General features: G+C 42.9%; 1 protein-coding gene across 1 annotated transcript; it reads right to left on the bottom strand.

The window, feature by feature from the left end:
• Window positions 1-217: 217 nt before the first annotated feature.
• Window positions 218-17,536, bottom strand: pygma (phosphorylase, glycogen, muscle A). Its single transcript, XM_035771749.2, has 20 exons — window positions 17,215-17,536; window positions 11,225-11,326; window positions 10,932-11,010; window positions 10,652-10,755; window positions 10,223-10,354; window positions 9,775-9,886; window positions 9,518-9,600; window positions 7,776-7,919; window positions 7,187-7,279; window positions 6,526-6,672; window positions 6,153-6,316; window positions 5,870-5,984; window positions 5,555-5,656; window positions 5,303-5,450; window positions 5,147-5,205; window positions 4,875-5,016; window positions 4,555-4,765; window positions 3,249-3,383; window positions 2,376-2,442; window positions 218-1,990 (listed from the first exon to the last, which is right to left on the bottom strand). Exons 1-20 carry the CDS (start codon window positions 17,455-17,457, stop codon window positions 1,838-1,840), a joined length of 2,535 nt encoding a protein of 844 aa, XP_035627642.1. The 5' UTR covers window positions 17,458-17,536; the 3' UTR covers window positions 218-1,837.
• Between the last annotated feature and the right edge of the window lie 673 nt (window positions 17,537-18,209).

Below are 18,209 nucleotides of genomic sequence, written 5' to 3'. Positions count from 1 at the left end.
TTTGTTGACTTTCTTTGGATGATTTGTCACAATATGTTGAGAAATTACATTGAAACAACGTTGATTCAACCAGTTTGTGCCCAGTGGGAGGTGGCAACTATACTGTTTCATAATTTCAGTTCGGGGACATGTGTCTTCAATTCCAAGATGCAACATCTCTAGAATGCCCATGCTGATAGTGGAATGTTTGTGCGTGGTGAAGAAAAGACAAAAGGCCTTAGTGTCTAGTATACTTTAATGTGTTTGTATAACTAGACTAGAACATCCTGAAAAGATGGGGTAGGAGGATGAGGCTTCGTTGGCCACAGTTGGCATTATTGACAGTCGTAAGGTGAAACAAACAGAGAGCTGGGTTTCAGAATGGGTGGCAAGGCCATTATGTGGGTTCCAACATCAAAACACTGACACGCTTCCTCCAACTGTGGAGCAGCTGTGTTATCCCACCCCTCCGCTGCTCTGCTTCACTGGTTCCCAGGCTAGAATAGACTACATGGATACGTTATTTTCTTCAGGTAAAGACAAACATAAAGCTGTGTTTAGCATAGTTTTTTCTACACAATTAAAAAGTGAAAATACTAGATCCACAGGTAGCTGGTTGCAGCTTCATTGGGGAGGTCACGCTCGTAGTAACGGCTGGAACGGAATAGTATCCAACACATGGTTTCCAGGTTGTTGATACCATTCCTGTCACTCCATTCCAGTCATTATTTTGAGCCGTCCTCCCCTCAGCAACCCTTCTGTGGGAGATTCAGACAACATATTGAAGCAGGCCTGTGTCCCCTCAGCAACCCTTCTGTGGGAGATTCAGACAACATATTGAAGCAGGCCTGTGTCCCCTCAGCAACCCTTCTGTGGGAGATTCAGACAACATATTGAAGCAGGCCTGTGTCCCCTCAGCAACCCTTCTGTGGGAGATTCAGACAACATATTGGAGCAGGCCTGTGTCCCCTCAGAGGGTGAGGCACCATACATCACAGGAGGTTGCTGGCACCTTAATTGGGGAGAACGGGCTTGTTTTAATGTCTGGGCAGAATATCTGGAATGGTATCAACTACATCAAACACATGGTTTCCACATGGTTTCCACATGGTTTCTATGTGTTTGAAGCCATTCCATCCAGTCCGTTGCGGCCACTATTATGAGACGTTCTACCCTCACCAGTCCACACTGCCATACATGTAAGGTAGATGGGATGTAGAGGGTCAAACCCATCCATCCATTTTATGGACAGAAAAGAGCAGACGCTCCGCTAAGAGGGGCAAACACAGCAGGGTCTTGGCAGTACACAAAGAGAATGATTGTTCTCATCATGAACTAGAGTCTATGCTTTGAGAATGCATGCACGATACTGACAGCATTCAAGCTAAGATAAAAAACACACAGCTCAACCTACTCTTGCATTTCAGACCACAGGAACTCATTCAGAATGGATCCAAGCCTACATACATTTTGATAAACTCCAGAATGCACAACCAAACACAAAACCCACCACACAACTCATGTCTTCGCCACAACAGCAGTTTAGATTGTAACTACCTACACGGTCTGATTAGTGACGGAACAGCGAACACCCGTAAATTCACATCTCTATTTTTACAAAACAGAAGGCATTGCTTCATTTATTGCTATTCTGGTCTCAAGACCTGTCACAATAAGGTATGAGCCGTGTGAATAGCCAGAACTCTGTGTATGAGACAAATTAGACAGGCATCAATCATTACAGTCATTCAAGTGCTTTGAGAAATCTTTGCCATTCTCCTCAGACATATCTAATGGTGCTTATCTCCTAACAGCAGTAGCATGGGGTAAGTGGTGGGGATGGGTTTGGACGGACAGCTTATTTGAGTTTCTCATCGGGGGCAGGGATCTTTTCCAGGCTGGGCTCCACGCCCCAGATCTCTCGGGCGTACTGGGCAATGGTGCGGTCACTGGAGAATTTACCACAGCCCGCAATGTTATGGATCACCATCTTGGTCCATTCCTTGGGATTCTGTTAGTAGAAAGAGACGGAGGGACAGACAGGAGGGAAGGAAAGATTGTTGAGATCACACTGCATAAAGTGAAATCTAAGCAAGCCTAAATATCTTATATTGAGTGATAAATTCACTTAAATTGAGTGTGCTTTTTTTTCTTTCTTAGCAATCTAAAAAAGGCTTAATACGAGTAATTTATCTTCTTTCAAGATATTTTACCTTTATCGTCTTATTAAGATAAAATATCTTGAAAAATGTCTTGAAATAAGAACAATTCTCACCTAATATAAGATATTTAGGCTTGCTTAGAGTTCACTTTTTGCAGTGCAATATTTGAGAAGGTATGGACAGATACCTTAACCAGGTGACCTAGAACCTATGCTGTTTAGCCGTAAGACTGACCTTGTACAGTTGGTTGACCTTGTCCTGGCATTTGATGTAGTCTTCATAGTCAGCAAACACCTTGAACCTGTGCATAAAACATTAGATAACAATAAATACAAGAACATACATTTCAGGTGCATCTGCACACATAAAGCCTTCCATTTTGATTGGTGGGGTATAAAAAATATATATACAGTACCAATCAAAAGGTTGGACACACCTACTCATGCAAGGTTTTTCTTTATTTCTGCATTGTGGAATAATAGTAAAGACATCAACACTATGAAATAACACATGAAATCATCTCTTTTCTATCTTGTAATGTTAAATACAACAACTTGCCTATCTAACTAGATAATTTCTCCTCAACTCATAAATCTTGAAAAAGTCCCCCCTCTACCCTTCTGCCACTGGCGCAGTGAGTTGCTGTGCTCGTCCTCGTTGCCTGTGCGAGCTACCTACCACCACCTCGTAGCGAATTTAAAAAATACCACCAGTAGGTTACTTTGGGGTTGCTAGCATGTGTTCTATCTCACGGTCAGGGCCAGGGAAGGGGCAACTGCAGGTAGACTGTTTGTCAGAGTAGAAAAAATTCAAATAAGTAAGGACTAGTGTGCTTGTTTTGACAGCATAGCCTAGTTAACTAGCTAATTCCTCTGGCCTGTATTACTAATGATCAGCTAGTATAGCCCACCCCAACAGGGGCAAAGACGCTTAACTCCCTTTCATCTGTGGTTCTAGCTTGCTACTTCTACAATGTGTGATGAGTGAGTGTGCCCTTTAAAAAAAAACTTTGAGCACCTCCCCCACCAAAGGTCATTGCATGGCCCTCTGTGTGAGTGTGAGTGAGTGTGAGTGAGCGTGAGTGAGCGTGTGTGTTGATGTGATTACCTATCGTGGTGCATCAGCAGGTCCACAAGTTCCTTGAAGAGGTCAGGCTGCTTGGGACTGAAGTAGCCGCCAGCAATCTGGTCCATGGCCTGCTTCAGCTCGGGAATACGGTTGTAGTACTCAGAGGCATGGTATCTGTGCAAGACAAAGGCAGTGTTTATATCTCGCTTTTCAGAAGGACGCTCTCTCCAGTTCGGTTTTGTCTCTCTATTATCTTAAACAGAAAAACGTGTTATCTTAAACGTTGAGATACAAGGGAGACCTGGCCAGTCAGTATGTCTGCCCTGTCACTTGTCTATCTCTGTATCCTGACTGCCACAGCCTCTGTATCCTGACTGGCACGGCCTCTGTATCCTGACTGCCACAGCCTCTGTATTCTGACTGGCATGGGCTCTGTAACCTGACTGGTACAGCCTCTGTATCCTGACTGGCACAACCTCTGTATCCTGACTGGCACAGCCTCTGTATCCTGACTGGCACAACCTCTGTATCCTGACTGGCACAGCCTCTGTTCCTGACTGGCACGGCCTCTGTATCCTGACTGGCACGGCCTCTGTAACCTGACTGGCACGGCCTCTGTATCCTGACTGCCACAGCCTCTGTATTCTGACTGGCATGGCCTCTGTAACCTGACTGGTACAGCCTCTGTATCCTGACTGGCACAACCTCTGTATCCTGACTGGCACAGCCTCTGTATCCTGACTGGCACAACCTCTGTATCCTGACTGGCACAGCCTCTGTTCCTGACTGGCACGGCCTCTGTATCCTGACTGGCACGGCCTCTGTAACCTGACTGGCACGGCCTCTGTATCCTGACTGGCACGGCCTCTGTATCCTGACTGGCACAACCTCTGTTCCTGACTGGCACGGCCTCTGTATCCTGACTGGCACGGCCTCTGTATCCTGACTGGCACGGCCTCTGTAACCTGACTGGCACCGCCTCTGTTCCTGACTGGCACGGCCTCTGTATCCTGACTGGCACGGCCTCTGTAACCTGACTGGCACGGCCTCTGTATCCTGACTGGCACAGCGTCTGTTCCTGACTGGCACGGCCTCTGTATCCTGACTGGCACAACCTCTGTATCCTGACTGGCACAGCCTCTGTTCCTGACTGGCACGGCCTCTGTAACCTGACTGGCACGGCCTCTGTATCCTGACTGGCACGGCTCTGTAACCTGACTGGCACGGCCTCTGTAATCCCCTTCTCCACTTACAGCACTCCCATTCCTGTGGATGAATTTCTCCTTACTTCCCTGTCCCTTACCCTAACCCAGTGTCCTCTCTGCCTTCCGATCCCCATGCTCACCCTTTGCCGGCGTCCATTGCGTCCACATCCTCCACTCTCATACCGAAGATGAAGAGGTTTTCCTCTCCGGCCTCCTCGGCCATCTCCACGTTGGCTCCATCCATGGTGCCGATGGTCAGAGCACCATTCAGCATGAACTTCATGTTACCAGTGCCAGAGGCCTCTGTGCCAGCTGTAGAGATCTGCTCAGACAGGTCGGCAGAGGGGATGGCTGGGAGGAGACAAGGAGGGTGAGCAAAACTATAAGCATAGGGATGCAGTACAAGAAGAGTATACGTTACAACAACAGATACCCATGGAGTTACGGGTTAGTCAGTCACCTTTCTCAGCCAGGGTGACTCTGTAGTTCTCCAGGAAGATGACTTTGAGGCGGTCGCCGACAACGGGGTCGTGGTTGACAACCTCACCGATAGCTGTGATGAGACGGATGATCATCTTGGCTGTGTGGTAGCCTGGTGCAGCCTGGGAGAAAAGCAGGGGGGGAGAGGGCGTTGCATAAAAACAGTGAGTTGTGGATGGGAGGTATTGTTCTATATGTACTTCCTGTAACTACACGCTGGCGGCTGTGAAGGATGAGGGCCACCAAACATACCTTTCCTCCGACCATGATGGTTCTTGGGGTCCAGTGCTTGTTGGGCTCCTTCTTGATACCTGATAAAGAGACAGAGGGGTATATAGTTAGTGAGTGAGTGAGTGAGTGAGTGAGTGAGTGAGTGAGTGAGTGAGTGAGTGCCAAAGTAGTACTAACGGTTGTAGTAGGTGATCATGTGCAGACAGTTGAGCAGCTGTCTCTTGTACTCGTGGATTCTTTTGACTTGGAAATCAAACATGGACTGGGGGTTGATCTTGACCTTGTAGTGCTCCTCCAGGTGCACAGCGAACTTCAGCTTGTTCTCCTACATAAGGGGGGATATGATGGGGGCGTGGAGTTAACACAGACATACATATACTGTTACAGTATCTTAGTAAACACCAGAGGTGACAACTTAGTGAGACTCACCTGCTTGACTTTGGCGATGTCACGGATGAAAGCATCATCATTAATGAACTTCAACAGTCGCTTAAGCTGGTCAAGGTCACGGATAAACTCCTCTCCAATTTTCTGACCAACGGGATGACATGAGAAATGTTAAGTGTGCAGGTACACGCTTACTGATACTATCATCAAGAACAGAAACATCGATTTAACTACACCGATATTATAAATGATTCTATGAATATAAGGATGAATATATATTTCTTCATATAGACAAATGGCTACATCCAGTGAAAGTCTCTCATTCTAAATGGTAACACTTTTGTAACAACCCCGCACCTCTGCGATGACCTCCGCCAAACCGGGGTTGCACATAACCAGCCAGCGACGGGGGGTGATCCCATTGGTCTTGTTCTGAAACTTGTGTGGGTCCAACTCATAGAAGTCCTTGAACCTGCACATAGTAGCACAAACAATATCAAACGAGGTCACTTCAGCTCTTCAAACAAATCCAATCAACATTGTGCACCCGTCACCAATGTTATCATAATGTGTATGTGTTGCGTTTGTGCCGTTTAAATATGATGGTTTAAATGTATTTGTGTTTGTGTCGGACACGTACAGAGTGGCGATGAGGATCTCAGAGTGGATGCGGGCCACGCCGTTGACAGCATGGGAACCAACGATACACAGATGAGCCATGTTGACTTTCTTGCATCCTCCCTCCTCAATCAGGGACATGCGGCGCATACGGTCGTGGTCTCCAGGGAACTTAGAGGCAACATACTGGAGGGACAGGTCAAACAAAGGTTTAGGTTTCCACAAGGTGGACATTAATACTCTGTAACAAAGTTTGATTTCAATAAAGTTAGCCTATAATAATACATGGTGGTACAATCGTTTCAGTTAGATAAAGCTTAAGGAACACTGATCTGTAATCAACACTTTCTGTATGGTAGGCTACCATTAGTCTTTATGCCATCGGTCTCACGTACCTCCATGAAGCGATGGTTGATCTCGAAGATGATCTCCAGGTGACGGGGCAACAGGTGATGGAACAGGTCAATGGGCCAGCGCTCCAGGGCCTCAGGCAGCACGGTGTGGTTTGTGTAGGCACATGTACGGACACACACGTCCCAGGCCTGGACACACACAGGGACAGAGGTAAGATAATACCATTTGTATACCTCATGGTTCATTTGACCCTCTCTAGACAGAAGTAGGATACATTAATGGAAGTCTTAGTAGTCCTAGCTTTACATTTGTTCTAAATCTTTATCTGTAGTGTGTTGCCAAGCCTACACATTCTACTATGCTGGTATTGTTTGCCCCCTGCTGGTATCATTATGAATTTAAGTATGTTTGTGTTGTGGTGGGGACAGTAATTTTTCTCATGTTTTATTTGTATGTTTAGCTCATATAATATAATTTTAAAGTATGCATTAAGGTGTCTGTAATATAATACATGTGGCAAAAACACATGTAGACATTAATACATACATTTATATAGCTTTTAAAATATTTGTTTACAATGGTGAGGGAGTGCCAAGATGGAGGCAAGGTGGCTTCAACACAGCACCCCCAATCAGTTATCTAGTGTATATATAAATCATTTCAGCTCCTCATTAACCAGGACCCTCATCAGCTTCCACTCACCTTGTCCCAACCCAGCTTCTCCTCATCAACCAGGACCCTCATCAGCTCAGGAATAGCCATGGCAGGGTGAGTGTCATTCAGCTGGATGGCAACCTGGATGTGAAAGACATTGAGTACATTGTTATTCTTTTTATTATATCACGCATTCACACCAGAACAAGTCATCAATACAACTATACTTAAGCCAGTGACATGGAGTTGCAGTCACATATATTGGCACCATTGCACTTTACAATGGAGGAAAATTTTCAGTCTTCTCTTTTCAAAACAGGTTGAAAGGTTATTTGTATTCTGCAGGCACCTGTAACTTACCACAGGTGAGATAAACGACACAATTGCCAAATTAATTGGAATTTTGAATCATTTAGTCCAGGCCATTTTTTTTTACTAGAAAAATAGAAATGTCAGTTTTGATGATAATTTTTTGGGTCCAGTGTCATTGCAAATCAAACAAATACGTTGTAAATGAAACAACAATTTCAACTTATTTTAAAAGAAAGAGAGCAAATCGTGCCACAAGGGTACCACAACTGTAAGTGACATGAAAACATATCAGTATAGGTTTGAATAACCAATAGGTGGTTCTCACTTTGTTTGGTAGCTCGGCAAAGTCTGTGCGGACGACCTCTCTGGAGCCAAACTTTGAGGCCTTGAAACGACGGATGACGTCCTGCAGAGTGGCGGCCACCACAAAGTACTCCTGCTTCAGACGCAGCTCCTTGCCCTCAAAGAACTGGGGAGAAAGACATGTCGTGGTGAATCCACACTGACCTGCACATCTGTCTGTCGCCATCTTCAATTCAACACAATTCACTTGTTTTCAAATTCCAGTCAATACCAGTCATTTTTATTGGGGGGAAATACAGAATATAGATCAGACATGTTATAATATGTTCTATATCTAAAATAGAATATCTACAGTATATTCGTAAAGTATTTGGACCACTTGACTTTTCCACCTTTTGGTACATTAAAGCCTTATTTTAACATTGATGAAATGTACCCATCAATACTTTTCAATATACCCATCAATACCCCATAATGACAACGCAAAAACAGGTTTTAGAAATAGCACATTTACATAGACCCCCACGCCCCCATCATATCCCCCCTCAGACCGTTTACGCAATACTTTGTTGAAGCACATTTGACAGTGATTACAGCCTTGAGTCTTCCTGGGTATGACACTACAAGCTTGGCACACCTGAATTTGGGGAGTTTCTCCCATTCTTCTCTGCAGATCCTCTTAAGCTCTGTCAGGTTGGATGGGAAGCGTCACTGCACAGCTATTTTCAGGTCTCTCCAGAGATGTTAGATCAGGTTCAAGTCCGGGCTCTGGCTGGGCCATTCAAGGACATTCAGAGACTTGTCCCTAAGCCACTCCTGCGTTTTCTTGGCTGTGCTCGGTTCGTTGTCCTGTTGGAAGGTTAACCTTTGCCCCAGTCTGAGGTCCTGAGCACTCTGACGCTTGTCATTCAAGTCAAAGAGTTTAATTGTTTCTCATGGTCTGGGAGTCCTTTAGCAGGCTGTCATGTGCCTTTCACTGAGGAGTGGCTTCCATCTGGCCACTCTAAAATAAAGGCCTGATTGGTGGAGTGCTGCAGAGATGGTTGTCCTTCTGGAAGTTTCTCCCATCTCCACAGAGGAACTCTGGAGCTCTTTCAGAGTGACCATTGGGTTCTTGATCACCTCCCTGACCAAGGCCCTTGTCCCCTGATTGCTCAGTTTGCAGAGACGGCCAGCTCTAGGAGGAGTCTTGGTGATTCCAAACTTCTTCCATTTAAGAATGATGGAGGCCACTGTGTTCTTGGTGACCTTCAATGCTGCAGAATTGTCTTGGTACCCTTCCCCAGATCTGTGCCTCGACACAATCCTGCCTCGGAGCTCTATGGACAATTCCTTCAACCTCATGGCTTGGTTTTGCTTTGACATTCACTGTCAACTGTGGGATCTTATATAGACAGGTGTGTTCCTTTCCAAATAATGTCCATTCCACAGGTGGACTCCAATCAAGTTGTAGAAACATCTCAAGGATGACCAATGGAAACAGGATGCACCTGAGATCCATTTTGAGTCTCATAGTAAAGGGTCTGAAGAGTTATGTAAATAAGTTATCTGTTTTTAATTTTTAATAAATGTGTAGCGTTTTCTAAAAACCTGTTTTCGCTTTGTCATTATGGGGTATACATGTTTTTAATCTATTTTAGAATAAGGTTGTAACATAACAAAATGTGGAAAAGGGAAGGGGTCTGAATACTTTCTGAATGCACTGTACAGTATATACAGTATATATTCGCTGCACTTGGATATTAGAGAGAAATCTATCCTTACATTATCGTTGGGGTATAGCACGCGGGAAATGTTCTCACACAAGTTTCTGTCCAACACAGCCTGAATGTAGCCACCAACGTTGACTGTTGAGAAAGGGAAAAACACACTATAAGGATAATGGTTCCCGGTGGCCAATTATGTCATGCTACATGAGTAGCCATGTTAGCCATTTTCAGATTTGACAAAATAAGCATATGAAATGGTGGAATGCAGCCAGTCAATGTGAAAACAATTAGCCAAGCAGAGTGTAGACTTACAGTCTTTCAGGTTGAAGTCACATGGGGCCTTAGCAGACCACAGTCTCATGGTGTTGACAATGTTGTTCCTGTAGCCGGGAATAGGGGTGTCATATGGCAGAGCCAGCACTACCTGTCAAAACAATTACAAGAGACTGAACTTAAAGAAACCTGCTAACAGAATCCATATTCATTGATGGTCCATTGGTGGCATCCAGTTGCCGTAGCAACACCTTGTTTTTCTCTCCCTTCTCTCGCACGCACGCACGCACGCACGCACGCACGCACGCACGCACGCACACACACACACACACACACACACACACACACACACACACACACACACACACACACACACACACACACACACACACACACACACACACGCACACACACACACACACACACACACACACACACACACACACTCCTATGCTCAATCACACCCCGTCCCCTGTCCTTTATTCACCTGAGTGTCAACCCATTTCACACCATCTGGGGTGTGCTCGGTCCTGCCATAGAACTTGACGGGGCGCATGTACTCAGGGCGGGCCTTCTCCCAGGGGTTTCCGTAGCGCAACCAATCATCGGCCTCCTCAACCTGTCAATCATTGGGTTATACAACAAATATAATATGTTCCTACTTGCACTGGCTTTGCTGATAACTACTTTATTGAGGGAAAGTGTATTTTCTACGACTATAATATGTGGTTGTCTCAACTAGCGGTCTTAAGATGAATGCACTAACTGTAAGATGCTCTGGATCTGCTAAATGACAAAAATGTAAATGTAATACAGTCTGTCGGGCAACGTTGTTTCACAGTACTCCCCTTATGGTCTGAACATGATGGGGAAACCAAAGAAAAAGTTAAAAAGCATAGGAGTGTATATAGGTTACCTGCCAGCCATTGACAATCTTCTGGTTGAAGATGCCAAACTCATAGCGGATACCATAGCCATAGGCAGCAAGGCCTAGAGAAGCCATTGAGTCCAGGAAGCATGCTGATGACCAGGGAAGGCTTAGGTTAGGGTTACACTGGCTAAATTAACTTATCATGTTTATTATCGTGTTATATCGTTATTTTAATGTTTTGATCATTCTAGTATAATTCATAATATTGTCTAAGGCACACGAATGTTGCACTCTCTCTGTGAGAGGAAGTAGCTAGGCAACTGACCGGCAAGACGGCCAAGACCACCATTTCCCAGGCCAGCATCCTCTTCCATGTCCTCCAGCTCCTCCATGTCCAGACCCAGCTACGGAACAAAGGGGTTCAGGTCAAGTCAGGTTCAAATTACAGCTCTGCGGCCATGACATTCAGTTAAAACAGGGGTAGATATTTTGACAAATAAATCAAAATGAATGCGGGGTAGAAAATGTAGTTATGTTACAGAAGGTGCCGTCAGTTTGACTGCAGTGGTGAGCCACAGCAATGAAAAAGCGATCTGTGTGACTGTGAGCAACGCTCACCTGGTATATGGCCTCATCACAAGCGTTCTCCAGGGCCAGGTTCACCATAGTGTTCTGCAGGGTGCGACCCATATAAAACTCCAGGGAGATGTAGTACACACGCTGAGGACGAGATGATGGGGATAGAGTGAGAGAGAGATGAGAGTGGGATACCGTAGCAGAGCTAACATCCAGAGGAGAGACAATATTAAGAGTACGGCCATCTTATTAAGTCTCTAACCCAATGAGTCAGAGTCTGCTGTTTTAGTAAGTGCATTTAATTATTTTAAGGACTGTTGAACGACTGCGTGGAAATCTGACACCTGAGCCTTACAGTAGTTTAGCCTTTGACATTTCACATGTTGTTCTCTTGGTTTTGGATTGGGAGGTCTGGAACACTCTCTGGCAGAGAGAGTAGAGGGGCGAGAGGGGAGAGGAGGGGACGGTGGGCAGAGAGGAGGGGGAGGAGGGCAGAGAGGAGGGAGCGGAGGACAGAGAGGAGGGGGAGGGCAGAGAGGAAGGGGCAAAGGACAGAGAAGAGAGGTGATAGGTGCTACGGGAGACGGATTGCTGTTGGTGTTACATAACATTGGCATTTTGGCTCATGCAAAAATAGCTTCAGCTGGGGTTGTTGTAAAGGTTAGTCTATGTGTGATACTCATGAATAGTGAAAGAGTTGTCTGAAAACATACTGTAGCTGTACCAGGGACAGGGAGGGTACTGATGCACTAGAGTATCAAGTATGTTGAGGGCTGTGTATCAAGTCTCATAAATTACTTAATGTTGTACTCTGGGGGTACAGTGTACGAGTGAACCCTCCAAAAGAGGTGTAAATGTGCAGCTAAATGTGTACGAAACAAATATGAACATCTATCACAAAATTGGTAACAATGTAGGTACAAGTATGAAATGTTGGGTCAAGGCATCTCTTAAATATTATATTCTAACCACTGGGGGTGCTCTTGAGCCAAAGAGGGCCCCCTAAATGGTCAAAAATATTATCCAGAAATGAACTCATTCCACAGGGGAGACTATAAGGACACTGCTGACCTGTAAAATAACCATCTAAAACTGTCCCTGACCCTAACCCCGACCCTGACCCTGACCCTTACCCTTACCTTTACCTTTACCCTTACCCTTACCCTTACCCTGACCCTGACCCTGACCCTTACCCTTACCCTTACCCTAACCCTAACCCTAACCCTGACACTTACCCTAACCCTGACCCTGACCCTTACCCTGACCCATACCCTGACCCTTACCCTTACCCGTACCCTTACACTTACCCTTACCCTTACCATAACCCTAACCCTAACCCTGACCCTTACCCTTACCCTCACCCTCACCCTCACCCTCACCCTAACCCTGACCTTTACCCTGACCCTTACCCTAACCCTGATCCTTACTCTAACCCTGACCCTAACCCTGACCCTTGCAGTAACCTAATTTGAGCCAATTTCGAAATTGAAATATAGGTTTGCAGGTCAGGACTGTCCGTCTAGATATTTCCATTGCACAGTACAGTACGCAGCATCCCTCCCCCATACCCATGAGAAAATGTTTTTTTAAATCCTAAAACTAAAGAGTGTGTGGTTTCATTAGATGATTAATATATTATGAAATAATATGTGTAAATTAACCAGTCAATACTCAATTAAACATGTGAATTAAAATGCACTCGTTGATGTTTCAATCATTCAGTCCCTTTCACTCCAATATTGATATCTGATTTAGTTTTTTTCTGTGTCAAGAAGATCTCTTTAGATCCTGTTCATCGTTACTGACTAGGTTTCACTGTCTGTAAGGATGTTTCATGAATAAGGTAGTTATGGAAGAGGCTGATTCACAACTACACAGAAGGCTCAGTCTGATAGAACTAATTAACTAGATCGAAGGCTCAGTCTGATAGAACTAATTAACTAGATCGAAGGCTCAGTCTGATAGAACTAATTAACTAGATCGAAGGCTCAGTCTGATAAAACTAATTAACTAGATCGAAGGCTCAGTCTGATAGAACTAATTAACTAGATCGAAGGCTCAGTCTGATAAAACTAATTAACTAGATCGAAGGCTCAGTCTGATAAAACTAATAACCTAGATCGTAGGCTCAGTCTGATAGAACTAATTAACTAGATCGAAGGCTCAGTCTGATAGAACTAATTAACTAGATCGAAGGCTCAGTCTGATAAAACTAATTAACTAGATCGAAGGCTCAGTCTGATAAAACTAATAACCTAGATCGAAGGCTCAGTCTGATAGAACTAATTAACTAGATCGAAGGCTCAGTCTGATAAAACTAATAACCTAGATCGTAGGCTCAGTCTGATAGAACTAATTAACTAGATCGAAGGCTCAGTCTGATAAAACTAATAACCTAGATCGAAGGCTCAGTCTGATAGAACTAATTAACTAGATCGAAGGCTCAGTCTGATAAAACTAATAACCTAGATCGAAGGCTCAGTCTGATAGAACTAATTAACTAGATCGAAGGCTCAGTCTGATAAAACTAATAACCTAGATCGAAGGCTCAGTCTGATAGAACTAATTAACTAGATCGTAGGCTCAGTCTGATAGAACTAATAAACTAGATTGAAGGCTCAGTCTGATAGAACTAATTAACTAGATCGAAGGCTCAGTCTGATAGAACTAATTAACTAGATCGTAGGCTCAGTCTGATAAAACTAATTAACTAGATCGAAGGCTCAGTCTGATAGAACTAATTAACTAGATCGAAGGCTCAGTCTGATAGAACTAATTAACTAGATCGAAGGCTCAGTCTGATAAAACTAATTAAATAGATCGAAGGCTCAGTCTGATAAAACTAATTAACTAGATCGAAGGCTCAGTCTGATAAAACTAATTAACTAGATTGAAGGCTCAGTCTGATAGAACTAATTAACTAGATCGAAGGCTCAGTCTGATAAAACTAATTAACTAGATCGAAGGCTCAGTCTGATAAAACTAATTAACTAGATCGAAGGCTCAGTCTGATAGAACTAATTAACTAGATCGTAGGCTCAGTCTGATAGAACTAATTAACTAGATCGAAGGCTCAGTCTGATAAAACTAATAAACTAGATCGAAGGCTCAGTCTGATAGAACTAATTAACTAGATCGAAGGCTCAGTCTGATAAAACTAATAAACTAGATCGAAGGCTCAGTCTGATAGAACTAATAAACTAGATCGAAGGCTCAGTCTGATAAAACGAATTAACTAGATCGTAGGCTCAGTCTGATAGAACGAATTAACTAGATCGAAGGCTCAGTCTGATAGAACTAATTAACTAGATCGAAGGCTCAGTCTGATAAAACTAATTAACTAGATCGAAGGCTCAGTCTGATAGAACTAATTAACTAGATCGAAGGCTCAGTCTGATAGAACTAATTAACTAGATCGAAGGCTCAGTCTGCTAAAACGAATTAACTAGATCGAAGGCTCAGTCTGATAGAACTAATTAACTAGATCGAAGGCTCAGTCTGATAAAACTAATAACCTAGATCGTAGGCTCAGTCTGATAGAACTAATAAACTAGATTGAAGGCTCAGTCTGATAGAACTAATTAACTAGATCGTAGGCTCAGTCTGATAGAACTAATTAACTAGATCGAAGGCTCAGTCTGATAAAACGAATTAACTAGATCGAAGGCTCAGTCTGATAAAACTAATTAACTAGATCGTAGGCTCAGTCTGATAAAACGAATGAACTAGATCGTAGGCTCAGTCTGATAGAACTAATTAACTAGATCGAAGGCTCAGTCTGATAAAACTAATTAACTAGATCGAAGGCTCAGTCTGCTAAAAACAAATTAACTAGATCGAAGGCTCAGTCTGATAGAACTAATTAACTAGATCGAAGGCTCAGTCTGATAAAACTAATTAACTAGATCGTAGGCTCAGTCTGATAAAACGAATGAACTAGATCGTAGGCTCAGTCTGATAAAACTAATTAACTAGATCGAAGGCTCAGTCTGATAAAACTAATTAACTAGATCGAAGGCTCAGTCTGATAAAACGAATTAACTAGATCGAAGGCTCAGTCTGATAGAACTAATTAACTAGATCGAAGGCTCAGTCTGATAAAACTAATTAACTAGATCGAAGGCTCAGTCTGATAAAACTAATTAACTAGATCGAAGGCTCAGTCTGCTAAAAACAAATTAACTAGATCGAAGGCTCAGTCTGATAGAACTAATTAACTAGATCGAAGGCTCAGTCTGATAAAACAAATTAACTAGATCGAAGGCTCAGTCTGATAGAACTAATTAACTAGATCGAAGGCTCAGTCTGATAAAACAAATTAACTAGATCGAAGGCTCAGTCTGATAGAACTAATTAACTAGATCGAAGGCTCAGTCTGCTAAAAACGAATCAATGAGTGTATGGAAACAACGTGTTCCCCTGCTCCTTGATACTCGTTGATGTCAATTGGCACCTCTGCTACTCCTACAGCTGTAGCTATATCGGCTCTAGGTTGAACTGGGTGAACAACATGTACGGGGGGAGAAGGTCACAGAGAGGTTTAGTATTACAGCACAACATCGGCTGATCATCACGGCTGAGGAGCACTAGTGAATTGGAAATGTCATGGTGATACCGCTTGCATTAATGCAGCAATGCAACAGTTGTCAAAGAGAAGTAACCCAGGGACAGACACCCCCTGTGGTCAGTGGCATGTTGCTGGGGGATGACTAGTAAAATACCCTTACAGTAGTGAATTATACAACCAGGCTTCACATGTGTCATTTCACTCTGTGTTAAAAGAATACAGTATGTGTGATAAGAGTATAAAGTATGTGTGATAAAAGTATAAAGTATATGTGATAAGAGTAAACAGTATGTGTGATGAGTATACAGTATGTGTGATAGGAGTAAACAGTATGTGTGATGAGTATACAGTATGTGTGATAGGAGTATACAGTATGTGTGATAAGAGTAAACAGTATGTGTGATAAGAGTATACAGTATGTGTGATAAGAGTATACAGTATGTGTGATAAGAGTATACAGTATGTGTGATAAGAGTAAACAGTATGTGTGATAAGAGTAAACAGTATGTGTGATAAGAGTAAACAGTATGTGTGATAAGAGTAAACAGTATGTGTGATAAGAGTATACAGTATGTGTGATAAGAGTAAACAGTATGTGTGATAAGAGTAAACAGTATGTGTGATAAGAGTATACAGTATGTGTGATAAGAGTAAACAGTATGTGTGATAAGAGTAAACAGTATGGGTGATAAGAGTATACAGTATGTGTGATAGGTGTGATAGTAAATTGCCTTGAAGCTCTTATGAACTTGTGCTCCGTTGGTAGAGCATGGCACTTGCAATACCAGGGTTGTGGGTTCAATTCCCATGTGGGATCAGTATGAAAAGAAAGTTTAAAAAATGTATGCACTCACTACTCTAAGTAGTGAGGGTAAAATAATCTGACAACTACAATGTAAAAATATGATATTTTCAAACCATATGTCCTAAATTGCCTATTATCCTGCCCATAACACTGGCCACTGGAACGATGGGATTATCACCTGAGGTCGGAGGCACACAATAATAAATGAATTAGTCAAATATTGGGTGGTATGACCAAGACCACCAGAATAGAATATTACTATGTTATTTACTGTTCTCACAGTATGCCCATATATTTCCCATATACTTATTTTAATTGTTTTTTAACATGGAATGCTCTTCATGATAAATGACTAATGTTGTCTATTTTTCATTGCTAGATGTTACTGTGAAACTAAAGGGGACATTTGACATCCCATTCTATTCCATTTGTTTCTGTCTTTGTTTATATTAGTTTCTATCACATTCGTTTCTATTATACTAGTTTATGCTATATTCCTTTATATTATATTAGTTGATATTCCATTAGTTTCTATTATACTAGTTTATGCTATATTCCTTTATATTATATTAGTTGATATTCCATTTTATTTGTTCTATTCTATTCTGTGGATTTTTAGGAGGTTACAGATGATATGAGCATTTGAACAGTGGAACTTACTTTGGGATCTTTCTCATAATAGTACTGCTGGGTTCTGATCCACCTGCCCACCAAGTGGTCGCGCACAGTGTTGGCGAGAGCAAAGTAGTAATCCCGTTTGTTTGCCACATTTCTGTCCTTGACCAGTGTAAAATGGAGATGCCTGTTGAAAGCGACCTTCAGTTCTGCGACATTTTCCACACCAGCAAGACCTCTCACGGAGATCTGCTTCCTTTTATCGTGGTCTGAAAACGGTTTTGACATGATGCTCTACCCCTGGCTTCCTTGTTAAAATACAACTTCAGGTACACGTCCAGCCAGTTCAGATACAACTACAGAAGCACCCACATGGATGGGTCATGATCACCTATTTATAAGAGTGATCATGAATATTAAGAAGAAGGCGGAGCATACCGAAGAAGGTGGAGCATACCCAAAAGCCAATTGCTACTTAGTCCCCATGATTACATAGGAATATTTTCAAGTATTTAGATTAAGGCCTATTTCACATCTTGCATCTCTAGAAAGTAAATTAATCTGAATTTAATTGTCATGAAAAAAACTACTTTGAATAATACGCATTGAATAACGTTTCATAAATGGCGAAACAGATCGTAAAAAAATAAAGGTTTAGAAGTGTCTATGGATTTCGGCCTATCTGAGAGATAAGAAAGCTCTGATTTTTATTTTCAATTGACTCATATTTAACCCCTTTTTTTGGCACCAAAGTACTTCCATACTTTTGAAACTTGTAGGATGCACACGAGTCTTGTGTGCATCCTAGAGCGAAACAACCGACATGTACGTGTTCCTAAGAGTGTCACCTTTCAATGGTGAGTACTACTGTACATGTTAGTGTGTAGCCCAAACTGTTGGGACGGTACAGACAGAAGCTGGCGGATTGGCGGTACCGACTTCAGACGAGTCCCATGACGCTTGTGGAGCAAAAATCTGTTCAGACACTACAGACGTTTTTATGAGAAGGCAGATTTTGGGGATGTCTCCTGGTCTGACAA

The sequence above is a fragment of the Oncorhynchus keta genome, chromosome 6, assembly GCF_023373465.1.
Source record: "Oncorhynchus keta strain PuntledgeMale-10-30-2019 chromosome 6, Oket_V2, whole genome shotgun sequence".
NCBI lineage: Eukaryota > Metazoa > Chordata > Actinopteri > Salmoniformes > Salmonidae > Oncorhynchus > Oncorhynchus keta.
The sequence above is the reverse complement of the archived record's forward strand: the minus strand, read 5'-3'. Positions and strand labels throughout refer to the sequence as shown.

What these genes read in the sequence shown, in the direction of transcription:
- pygma (XM_035771749.2), bottom strand. Translation starts at nt 17,457, where the DNA reads ATGTCAAAACCGTTTTCAGACCACGATAAAAGGAAGCAGATCTCCGTG. An exon ending in GAGATCCTCATCGCCACTCT is followed by an intron (nt 5,985 to 6,152) that starts GTACGTGTCCGA and finishes TACTATGTGCAG; the next exon opens with GTTCAAGGACTTCTATGAGT. An exon ending in GCAATGGACGCCGGCAAAGG is followed by an intron (nt 3,384 to 4,554) that starts GTGAGCATGGGG and finishes TGTCTTGCACAG; the next exon opens with ATACCATGCCTCTGAGTACT.